Here is a 12683-nt window from a genome sequence, read left to right as displayed (position 1 = left end):
AGTCCAACTAATCATCAATTAGCAACAGGGTTCGTGATGCAGTTTTATCTTTTCGACCTTCCCACCTTCCCATGGCTTGCTTTGTCTTGTTACATATTTTGAAATCAACTTGTTCAGAGATGTTATTACACACTTCTGGAGCAGATGGGACTTCAACCCAAGCCTCAAAGATAGGGACACTATCACAGCATCACTAGGCTTGCCTAGTATGATGCCCGAACTGTAGGATTGTGCATTGCAGGGTTAGGGGATAGCGGAGTTGTGGGGAAAGTCTTTTCCAGTTCTGTTGAAGAGCTATCCTGTTAACCCCCTTCCTCTGCCTTTTCCCTATTGTTTTCACTTTCACTTATTCAAAAATTGCCCATTTTGCTCGTTACCATTCTGCCTGCCAGTCTTGTCCTGATTCCAGATTTCTCCTCAGTTCAGTAAAATTAGCCTTTCTCCAGTTACATAATTTTATTCTCTGTTGCTCTTTGTCTTTCTCTGTTACCACTCTAAACCCTCTGGTACTATGATGACTATTATCAAGATGCCCCCAAACTGTTATATTCTCCAACTGACCAGCTGGAACTTGTGATGCAAGAAACATTCAGGCATCCTGTGCCCCCCACAGCTTAAGAGGTAGGTCAAGATGAAGGTTCAAGGACTCCTTGAAGATAAACCTCAGGAAATGTAGTATGTCCATAATGGATCAGGAAATAAATGCACGAGAATGAACTGTCTGGCAAAAAATCGAAAGCAGTTGGTGTTGTTTCCTTTGAACAACAAAGAATACTGACAGCTAAAGACAAAATGTATGCCAGAAAACTGGGCAGTCTCCCGCATTCTACATGTTGTGATCTTGGGGGGATATCTAATGCACTGCTGCCTGTGTCTTGACATGTACCATGTCCCATTCATCTATCACTGCTTTGCTTACTAATCTACCCTGGCACCCAGTAAAGCAATACATTGATGTTAAAATTCTCATCCTTGAGCTCAAATCGCTCTGTGGCCTCACTTTCCCATATCTCTGAAATCTTCTCGTGTCCACAAGCCTCCAAGGTGTCTGTTCTCCTTTAATTCTGGTCTCTGTAGCATGCTTGAGTTTATTACCTCCAACTTTGCTGGCTAACTTTGCCTGCAGTTACCAAGGTCCTAAACACAATGGAATACCCTGCCTACACATCCATACTCCTGTTTCACCTTTACTACAAATTAATGTTGACTTCTATGATCAAATGTTTTGTAATGTTTAAAAGCCCAAATATGGTGTTTAGTTTATTACCATTTGTAGGTCCTTAGGATGATATATTACATTTATGATGCTTATAAATATGAGCTATTGCTGTTATCACAATTACTAGAGTCATACAGCCATGCAGCACAAAAACCGACCCTTTGGTCCAACTCATCCATGACAACCAGGTTTCCCAAACCAAGCTAGTCCCACTTGCCTACGTTTGACCGACATCCTTCCAAACCTTTCCTATTAATGTTCCTGTCGAAATGCCTTTTAAGTGTTGTAACTGTACTGCACCTACTACTTTCTCTGGCAGTTCATTCCACACACAAACCACCCTCTGTGTGAAAAAGCTGCCATTCTGTCCCTTTTAAATCTTCCCTCTCTCACCTTAAAATTATCCCCTCTAATTTTGAATGCCCTCTACTGGCAGGAAAAGACCTTCGCCATTCTCTTTATCTGTGCCCGTCAAGATTTTATAAACCTCTATTACTAAAATATGGCGAAGCATCGTTGAAATACAGAAGCATTCTAATACGTTCTAAAAAAATCTTCAAATAGAAATGAAGAATGTACAATTTCCATTTTGTCTTTTTTCTGTGCTGGGTTGCAAACTGTTCAGACTTCAGGCTGGCATTATATATCGCATCATCATATTTAAATTTAATACCATATTGAATTCTTTTTGGATAATTTCCGGTTTCCTGAAAATGTAGCTTCAGAATCTTCAGAAATCAACTATTTCCCCTCCCACATTTCCTTGGATTTGATTTCAATTGTGAAACCACTCTGAAGTAAGTCAACTTAGCTCATTTTTGTTGTAACAACGTCTAACAAAGCATTGAAATCCCCAAGGTGTCAGCTGACACATTGTGTGAAATTGCATGTGTTCTACCCTGTGTTGATTGGCATTGAAATCTTCTAGAATCTCTGTGTTATTGAAGTTCTTAATCTCGTGACTCACATCTGAATGTTTTGCTTGTTAGTTGATCATGTTGTGCCCGAGAAGAATGCCACTTTGTTGACTGCCTTTGAAAAATGGCATGAGGCAGCTGATAACCGATCCTGTTGCGATTACTCCCTGCACGTGGACATTCCACAGTGGAACGAAGGCATCAAAGAAGAGTTGGAAATCTTGGTACAAGAGAAAGGTCACTACACTTCAGATAATATAACTGTCAGGGTGTTGTTTGTGAGTCAGGGATTGTACTGATAGGCATGGTGCTCATGGTGCTCACCAGCCAACCCTGTGAGAGCTGCTAGCCAATCTGGGCTACCATCTGAGTAGTCCCAGTGGGGCTGAAAGCAAGCAATGGATGCTGCTGGGGCTGCAGGGAAATATCGGGGAAGAAGTGTCATGGCGCTGGACTACGTTAATGTGGGGTTTTTTTGGGCGAAGAGGGATCGGGGCTTGGGGACCTTAGGGGGTCAGGTTTGCGTGTTTGTTGTCCTAAAACATTGAGTTCAAGGAGGGAAATCTGTCATCCATACCTGGCTGGACGTTAAGAATGAGGGAGATTAATTTTGGGGTTTGAAAGACATCAAGCGGTATGAGGAGAAAGAGGGATTATGGCTATGAGATGGAGGATCAGCCATGATTGTATTGTATGGTGGAACAGGCTCAAAGGGCTGAATGGCCTACTCCTACTCCTGATTTCTGTGTTTACATGTGACTCCAAACCGCAGCAACATGCTTGGTGTTTAACTGCCCTATGAAATGACCTGGAGAACCAATCAATTCAAGGGCAGTTATGGATGGGCAACAATGTTGGTCTTGCTAATGACACCCACATTCCATGCAAAAATAAAAATAAATATTAAAGATGGCCTGCTGTGAAGCCAGAGAATTCTCACTGTCCTTTTTTTTTGTATGTTTGCTAATTGCTATGTACTAAACTCTCACGATGCAGAAAGGAAGCGGATTTTTGTGCGGTGATGTGTGTTTGGTTACTCTTCACAGGACTAAAAAAAACTGAACCTGTATGAAAGAAAAAAGTTTTTTTTAATGCTTTTGCTGTTTTTCTCTGATTCAAAGAGTAATAGAAATTTAGAACTTTCCCTCCCAAAAGGCTGTTGATTCTTGGACAATTGAAGCTTCTAGGACTAAGATATGTAGATTTTTTATTAGGTAAGAATATTGAGGAAGATAAGGAAAAGATAGGAAAATGGGTTTGAAGTGTGGATCATTGTAAAGTTCACATCCTTTTATTTTACTCTCTTTTTGAATGTGGACTGAATTGCCAACCTCTCACTTTGCCCCCGCCCACCTCATTTGACACATTAGCTCTTCCTGCCTCCTAGAAACTCAGTTTCCATTTAAACGTCCCAATTTGCACAGAGGCACCTTTTGATGCCACATGGTGCTATGACATTATACGATATTAGCAACAATATTATAGACGTATCTCCAGGAAAGTTAGAGATGGCGGTTAGAAACACTTGTTAAAGCATCAACACCTATGAATGAATAAAAACAAAAATCAAAGTAGCTACTACATTATCATACCCATTCGTATTTATCAGAGAGAACACTCTGATGTTCACCAATGCTTCACTGTTGCGAATCCATCGATTCTGGTAAGATAATTCCAAATGATTAACTAAATTAAAGTTAATTTTCTTACACAAATCTAGCATGCCCTCTTATTTATAACTGAGTTAGTAACTGTCTCCTTTAGCGTAAAAAATGATCTTTATCTATAACCTGGGAGAGGAACTTTCCTGTGGGATCCTGATGTCAGAGTCAGTTAGGGTCCAGAATCCTGCACTGCATGAGCAATGGTCAGTGAGTGGTAATTTTCCCCAGACTGGCTAATTAATAACCAGGGGCAGGCTTGACATCCAATTAGAGATGTTGGGTTCACTTTTGAAGCTGTGGGCCAATAAGAGGCTCTCCCACCTGAAAAAGCAACATTGTGTGTTTTCAGATGGGAGAGAGAGAGACAGCGAGAGAGAGAGAGACAGCATCTCAACGTGAAGGTGCCTTTCCACCAAGTTTTTAGCCTCTGAAGGAAAAGTCCCCTCAACAACTCATTCATTGCTGTGCAGTGAAAATCTCTCGGGTGAGACTAGGCAGGCAGCCCTACTGAGAAAGTTGCACGCTTCATCCTTTTGCTGCCAGAAAACCATGTCCAGCCAACTGGCCTGTTTCTCTTGGCCTAAATATAACCCTGTGACAATAGACCATAAGTGACCATTTAAAACTGAAATTGCTACAGAAATTCAGTCTGGAGAATTCTTTGAAGAAGGGTCATTGCACCTGAAATGGTAAATCTGCTTTCTCTCTACAGCCGCTGCCAAACCTGCTGAATTTCTTCAGAAAATCCTGTTTTTGTTTCAGATGTTTGGCATCTGCAGTTCTTTGTTTTAATTTGAAGCTATTATATAGATACTCAGCACTTTTGGGAAGGTAGTCTTATCATTTCCCTCTCAATCTCATGTCTGTGAAAATGGCTTGGATGGTGCTGGTAACCTACACACCCTAACAACACAATTTGTTATGTGTACTCACCCTTGTCAGAGCCTATAAATCCAACACCCTGCTCCCTGCCACGTTTCATAGATCCAATTCAGGAATGGCATAGTAAAGTATCTAGTAGCTTGTCAGGCTCTACTGTTGTCCTGGAATATGGAGAGAAAAGGTGATGTAAATTCTCGCTTCCAATTATTATCTAGTCATCAACTAGAAACGAAACCTGTGTGAGCATAGGTATGGAAGGATCGAGTTATGTTGCAGCACTTTTACAGTTAACCAAAATTATCCACATTTACCATCAAAACTTGCGCATTAAGAGTGGTTGTATGTGTTACGCACTGGAGACGTGTCATCTTCTGGAGAACGGTTGAGATATACTTTTAGTACCAAGGGGTGAAACAGGAGGAAATACAAGAAGAAAGGCATTTTCTTTTTGGAATTGCTTAATGTGGTGAATCAAATTGCAGATTACAGGATAAATCTTCCAAATTTATACTTCCATTTGGGTATTACCCACTGAGGAATACGTAGTGGGAAATTGGCCTCAGAATTTTGCACAAATTTGTGGTTGAGCTGAACTGTGCCCATAATTTTTGATATGCGCTGTCAGCAGCTAAAACATGTCCTGTAACCTTAAAGCTAGATATTTATCTCTGAAATCTTTATTTTAATATTTTAAAATATCATAGTTTGATTTACTATTTTTTACAACTTAAATGTCACAGATATGAATGAAACTCATGTTTTAATAGTCGATGGATGTACTGCGGATCTAAATATAATGTCCTTTTCTGAAAACAGATATCAATTCTTTTCAAGTCTACATGGCATATAAAGACATGTTCCAGATGACAGACAGTGAGGTAAGTAGAACATTTTTTTTGTATATTAGGATGTACTTAATCCAGGGTCTGCCAATGAGTTTTTATCGATATTTCATCAGGTCAGGGAGAGAAACAGGCAGTTAGAAGACAGTGTTTCAGGGTAACCACCATGACAGGAGAATCCATCCCAAGTTTGCAGATGGGTCTATGGCTGAAATTCTCAGAGAGCGAGAATAGATTGAGTTAGAGTGCTGTGTTTTATTTTCTGGGGATTGAATTTGTAGACAGGTGACTGAAAGTTTTGTACAGCATAGGTCTACTGATAGTTCCGTATTCTGCAAAAGTAAAGTTTTATTTCCCCCTGCAAGTTTAAAATTCCCATATATATCCTAGAATCGACCATAAGGATAAACCCAATAATCCATGCTATCCATCCAACCCTTTTAAGGTTCTGCTTTAACTCTTGGTTGAGCAGCTAGAGCCATATTTTGCCATTTCTGCCTCTCATTTAGAACAAAAGGAGGCTAGGGATGTTGCCCTGTGTCTGTGTCTTGGTCAGAAGGTATTAGTATCACAATGATGCCACTGTGGTTAGAACACTTCAATAAATTTATATCCTTTCTGCATTTACAGCTTTATGAAGCCTTTACTTTCTTAAAGGATCTTGGTGCAGTAATATTACTTCATGCAGAAAATGGTCACTTGATTGCAGAGGTGAGTGGCCATTTTTGAATTAAATTGCTTATGGTTGTGCCATGCCCAGTTGACATAGGACACACAGACAACCTCCACATTCATCACTAGTTAATAACTCCATTATCAATAATTTACCTGAAACATCGGCAGTAAAAATTCTCCGGGGGAGAGTCCACAGTGCAGGCATGGGAGAGGAGAAATGTAGGGTTGAGCACCAAAACTCACTGAGTTCAGAGATGTCCCCTTTCTTAAAAGCTAATGGCAGCTGACTGGTACAGCTGGAGATACATTGCAGTCTGGGGCAGATGGTCAGTCCTCTGTAAGAACCTTGAACTGGATCCAGCAGCTATGAGGGTTTAACATTTGAATAACTTTTGTTAAAAATCTTTCATTACATTTAAAGAAAATATATATTAGTGGGCACCTCAGCTCCTGTTTTATCTGTCGTTGCACTTTGTGTCTACAGCCATGCCATTTCCAGCGATTGGTTGGGTCCCCCGGACTCAGACACCTCCCTGGTACTGGGAGACACCAGCCTTGTTCTACATCCCTGTGTTGTAAAAGGTTTTAATCTCCACAAGTATAGTAGAACCTCTTGAGCATAATCATCGCTATAATCTTACCATGTCTATTTACTGGATCTTTAATGTTATTACAGATGGCCCCCAAATTATGAATTTTTGCCTTTTGAACACATACTTAAAAAAATGATCTTAGAAAGGAGAGTACAGATCTGACAAATGAACATTTCCTGTATAAATGCAGGATAGTTCCTTTATATTGTCTTGCATTGTGTTCCGACACGAGTACAAATTGACTTCTGAATGGACTCCAGAATGAAACATATTTGCAACCTGGGGTCTGCCTGTTTCGTGGTAGAAATCAGCATTTTTTAAAATACCTATATATTTACTAAAAGAACAAAGCCACAAAGTGCACAAAATCAAAACGTTCTTCTGTACAAAAATCAAATAACATGGATAGTAGCAATGGCACCCTAACTTAAAAAGTTTGTTGCCTGCAAGATATTTAAAATATAGTTATCTCTGATACTTAAACTTTAAAGCATCTTCTTAACTCAAATCTCCTTCCACACCCATTTGGCCTACACCTGAAGAAACCTCAGCCAGATACTTAACACAAGTGGGAAAATTAATAAATTGATTTAAGTGCTGTTATACAGATTTATTTGAAGATTGAGATTTCTTGGGTCATCTAATTACTTCTATCAAAGTTTCTCTTCAAAACCTTGTCCTCTGCCCCATGTTTGTGAACTGAACATTGAACACAGATGTAGCTAGTCTTTAGGGTAGCTACATTGATCAGAATTCTCTTGTTTCTAATATTCTTTAAGTCTGGATTTTTGCCTGTAGGGGACTCTGTCTCTTCTCAGGTTGGCTATCCTAGAAGGAGAAGTCATGGAATCCATTCGTTATTAAGGGTTTTAAACTCAGTCAGTCAAGACAAAAACTTGCTTTGATTTTTGCTGAAAGAGATGTGTCCTCTAGCTACCTTGCTATAAGCTGCTAGAAAGAGATCTCTCTTGCAATAAGCATCTTTACCTTCAATTTTTTTTTATTTTTTAGCTCCCAGTCTGCTTCATCACCTGATCTGTCCCTGGGAATACGTTGTTTGTTTTGCAAGGAACCATCATCCAGAGAAAACAAATTCTTAAAAGCTAGACTTTACCCAAAATATCGACAGAAAATTTTCTCCGGGGGAAAACAAAATATCGTTCCTGCTCTTGGTCAAACCAAAGAAAAATAACAAAAGCTGAAGTGACAATAGTGGAGAATAAGAACAGAAATATTTTTTAAAATTACCATTGAAATATGGCACATAATCAATCAAAACAAATCAAAGAGAAAGTATTACCATATACTCAGTTTAGATAATGTATTATTTTTATTTCCAAATGTTAATCTTACTTCATGAGCAGTGTAAGAAGCATTGTGCTTGGCATTTTTTTATCTTAATGGAAGGAGACTTCCAAAACACATGACTTAATTTGACTTGATATGTAAAATAACAGGAACAGAAAATACAGGAAGCACTCTGCACATTAAATCCATGCAGAGTGGAAGCAGGCCTACTGGCCCACAGTGACCCTTCAAAGCATATCCCAACCCTCTATCCTTGCATTTCTCATGGTTAATCCACCTAACCTACACATTCCGAGAGAATTTAGCATGGCCAATAGGAGGAAAGCCACACAGACACAGGGAGAATGTGCAAACTCCACACAGGCAGTCATCCATGAATGGAATTGAACCTGGATCTTCCAGACATGAGGTCGCAGTGCTAACCACTGAGCTAACACACAACCAATCAAGCAGGATCTATGGAAAGTGAAGTGTAGAAACTTCGATGAAATAAGCAGATCAGAGCAACTGCATTGGAAAAGGACATTGATTGCTCAGACAGTTGACCCTGGTTAAGTTAATGCCATTGAAAATGTACCAGAGAACTACTGTCCCCAGACTTCTGTTTAATTCAAGCTAAGGATACAATGCCTGAACATACTCAGTTTGTTTCTACAATATGGGTCCCTGTGTGTAAACAAATGTAGTAGCTTCTAGGAAGCGTTAAGTGAGTTACATGATGACCTGACTAATACTCTTATATTGGTCATCTGTGAAGTTCTTATACAATTATTGGGAACTTAATTATAAGATGATGTGTATTGTGCACTCCACATCTCCAAACTCCAGATGCATTTCAATGAAAATCTGTGTCAACTGGCTTGACATAGAAGACCGATGTATTCTTGGTAACAAGATGACAATGTGCAGGGGTAGGTTAGGAGGGAATACAGTGGTCAATTGTGTATTGTCTATCCTGCAAGTCTTTGTCCAAAATGGCTAGATTGTGCATAATTAATGTGCTTAGCTTCTCCAACATTCAACAATCGCATTGTAATCATGAACATTCAATTACCCACCACAGCTCTGTGTGATTACACCTTGTGTATGCAATGAACATTTTAAATGTTTCAAGAATGATAGGTTTTTCAGAGTTGAAAATCTTGGTGTATCATCACTTGGGGAGGTGCAGTTGTACTGTTAACGTCAGTGGACAATCAATCCAGAGTCCAGACTGATGTTTTGGAAACATGCATTTGAATCTTATCATGGTACATGGTGATATTTGAATTCAATCATAAAAAATCTGGATTTCCAAAGCTGGTCTAATTGGTGACCATGTAGCCATTGTCAGAAAGCCCAGCCAGTTCATGAATGTTCATTATGGAAGGAAATCTGCCATCCTTATTTGGTCTGACCTACGCATGATTCCAGACTACAGCAATGTGATTGATTCTTAACTGAAATGGCTGCAATATCCAGTCAATTCATGACAAGAGATTAGCAACAAATACAGCCCTTACTCGTTCCCATGTAAGAATGAAGAAACCATAAAGGTAACGGGATTTGTTTAGCTTATTCAATGTGTCATATATCACACAGTGATCCCAATTTGAAAGTGGGAAGATGCAACGAATGCAATATCGATTAGCAAGAATACATTTCAGTTTCAGAGGAAAGGCAATGACTCCCTGCCTCTGAAGGTGCCCAGTGTGCTGTCCTCTTGGCCTGGTACGGTGGTCTGGAGTGATCTCCCAGCTTCGTGATCCTCAAGCTGAAGCCCAGCACAGCCTGGAACCAGGGCCCTGTGTGGACTGGAGGCTAGGTGCCAGCGTGGTATGGGTTGGAAGACCTAACCTTCCAGTTCTGCAATGCTGAACATTTTATTTCTCTGTTTTCTAAAATCTTGGAACTGAAGAAGCTGTACCTCAGTACCTAAGAATGGTGCTATAAGTGGCGACTTATATATATATTTCACTATACTCATTGAGTATTTGTGACAATAAAGCAAATTCAATTCAGATAATATAATTAATGTCATTCCTTTCAGGAGCAAAAGAAGATCTTGAAAATGGGAGTTACAGGACCTGAAGGTCATGTGTTGAGTAGGCCTGAAGAGGTGAAGTTTTCTCTTTCTATCAATCTCTTACGTAAATACACATGTATAGGGTAAGGTCAAGGATATTTAATCATTAGGCAGTAACAGGCTGTTTACCACCTCATAGTGACTCGAGAGGTGACTGCTCCATTTCATTCTCCTGCCTTAGAGCTACCAGTCATCATTAACCAGGAGACTTGAAGTGAGGAAAATGTCAATATGATAAGGCGCTATTCGTGCCAGCTAACATCTTGAGAATAAGACTAGCTAGGTTTTAGATCAATTATGAATTAGAAATCTGAGTTTGTAAAGTGTTTTTGTTAATTAAGACATTAAGCACGAGAAGGCAAAAATTGAGTTCAGTCACAGATTAACCATGATCTCACTCAATAGTAGAACACACTGTCAAGGCTAAAAGATTGCAGCCTGTTCCTAAAGAGAGAGTTTTGAAAGTTTACTTGAAATTAGCTCCACTCATTTTGGTTTACTTTTGCCTCTAACCCAGCAGTTTCATATCTTAGGCTGAGATTCTAAAGGCATCCCTGGTACTGTTATTCATTTATTATATGTGATCCTAGAAGGTGGTTTGAGAAAGCTCTTCAACCAAAGCAGGCGTCACACCACAGCTGAGCCTGATTTCCATATTTGCCCACTGCCCAGTAGCAGGGCTTCTTTCCCACAGTGGTAGTGTCCCTACTTTGAGCCAGGAAGTCCAAGTTCAAGACCCACTTGCTGCAGAGGTGTGTAATAGCATCTCCATTCATGTTGATATTTTTAAGAAAATGCTTACTGACACTTCCCAGCCAGGATCATTGTAATAATCAAAAATGGGAATCCCAGCCTATCTTCTACCTCCTCCTTAGCCTTGATGTCAACTGTTGTGACCCTACTATAGCCCCAGCTAGGCTCAGATCATTTTGCACCAAGCTGGGCATCGAATCTTGAAACAATCTTGATTTTTGAAGTTCAATGCTGCAGAAGGAAGTTTCAAACAAATCATTGAGTTTCCCCACTTTCGTTGACTGTAATAGAAATATGGCGGTCAGAATGCGACATATCAGTAAACATTAGATACTCCATATGCACACAAGAAAATAGTTTATGTTATGACAAAATCTTGTCATAAGTTGATGTAAGTCTGTATTTGTGCACCTTATGCAGGTACAACTCAGGAGCCTGCACTGTAATTGTCACTTGTCTGGCTCACATTGATTGTTTCACATCAAGAGTGTCTAATCTTCTTTCTTTTAGGAACACAGGGTTATGCCTCAGCCACCATATTTAAATTTTAGCTTCAAGAATTGGCATAGATCTCACATTACTAATATACCTCTGCATCTCTGTGTTCTGAGCTTGGACATATACATTAATGATGAAAGAGTGCTTAAGGAAGGTCCCATCCTAAATGACCAGATAACAAAAGGGACAGACCATAAAATCTAGGCACAAAAATAAAAACAGAACGTGCTGGAGGAATATTTGAATCTTTAATGCTCATATTGGAACAGGAATGTTGAATTTGACACATTAACTCTGTTTGACCTGATGAGTTTTTCTAGCACTTCCCTACTTCATTTCATAGCTCCATCATCCCTAAAGCTTTTTATTTATATGAGTAGCTTGGGACATGACGGTAATTGGTTGGACTCTATCTGACATGTTTGAACTCAGAATTTGTGACACATTGCACAGTGTTGATGAATCTGCCAGTAGCTAACAGCACAAATTTTCCAGCCTTTCAAACATTAGAGACTGGATGTATCACTATAGACCAGCGTCTGACCCTGTTGAAATGCTGATGTTTGGACCTCTGAAGGAATTGCCTGGGAGAGTTTCAACTTCTGAGAGGCAATTCCTTTGCTCCCTGACCCTCAGCGAAGGTCTCCAACTCTAAAACAAAGTCAGAGACTTTGGGCAGTTCCCTGGGACTTAGCTGGGTATTTATCCAAGGAATTACATGGTGACTACTCGATTGATTCCCCAGCCCCTAATCACACCCCAATGTCTTGAGTTGCCTCCTGACCCGATGCAACTACCATCTCACCAATTTACTCATGTTACCCTCTAACTACACACCCACACATGTAACCCCTGCCCATCCAACCATCTCACCCGTTTCCACATACCCAATTCACCCGACTTACCTGTCTACCTAATTACTGTCTCATGCACTCTTTACCCATCTTCCCTCCCCTCAGTGTGTACCCCAGCCAAATTCATCTACCTACACTTCAGCCACCATGACTTCATTCACACAGCCATTCGCTGACATTCACACTGTGCCTGTCCTGTAATGTCTGTCTTCATCTGAGCATACTCTTCTCCAGAATTCCCTACAGGATACAAGGCTCTGTGTTTCTGTGAAAGCTGAGTTTGGAAGTCCCTGTTGGTAATAAATAAGCAGTGTTGAGTTGGAAGAGTTTTCGATTGCAGTGATAATTGTCACTGGTGGGAAGATTTGGTCCAGTATGTACATATTATGCCAGTGCATGGTACCAGTTCATTT

General features: G+C 40.0%; 1 protein-coding gene across 2 annotated transcripts in view; it reads left to right on the top strand.

The window, feature by feature from the left end:
• The window catches only part of LOC125462274 (dihydropyrimidinase-related protein 1-like), a 45678-nt gene that overhangs the window by 22117 nt on the left and 10878 nt on the right, over positions 1-12683 (top strand). For both annotated transcript variants that reach the window (XM_048552159.2, XM_048552247.2), the window contains exons 4-7: positions 2209-2373; positions 5499-5560; positions 6155-6235; positions 10130-10198. In XM_048552159.2, coding sequence (XP_048408116.1) covers positions 2209-2373; positions 5499-5560; positions 6155-6235; positions 10130-10198 — 377 coding nt within the window. The remainder of the gene's footprint in view (positions 1-2208; positions 2374-5498; positions 5561-6154; positions 6236-10129; positions 10199-12683) is intronic.

This window comes from Stegostoma tigrinum, chromosome 1, assembly GCF_030684315.1.
Source record: "Stegostoma tigrinum isolate sSteTig4 chromosome 1, sSteTig4.hap1, whole genome shotgun sequence".
In the NCBI taxonomy this organism is placed as follows: domain Eukaryota; kingdom Metazoa; phylum Chordata; class Chondrichthyes; order Orectolobiformes; family Stegostomatidae; genus Stegostoma; species Stegostoma tigrinum.
The sequence above is the reverse complement of the archived record's forward strand: the minus strand, read 5'-3'. Positions and strand labels throughout refer to the sequence as shown.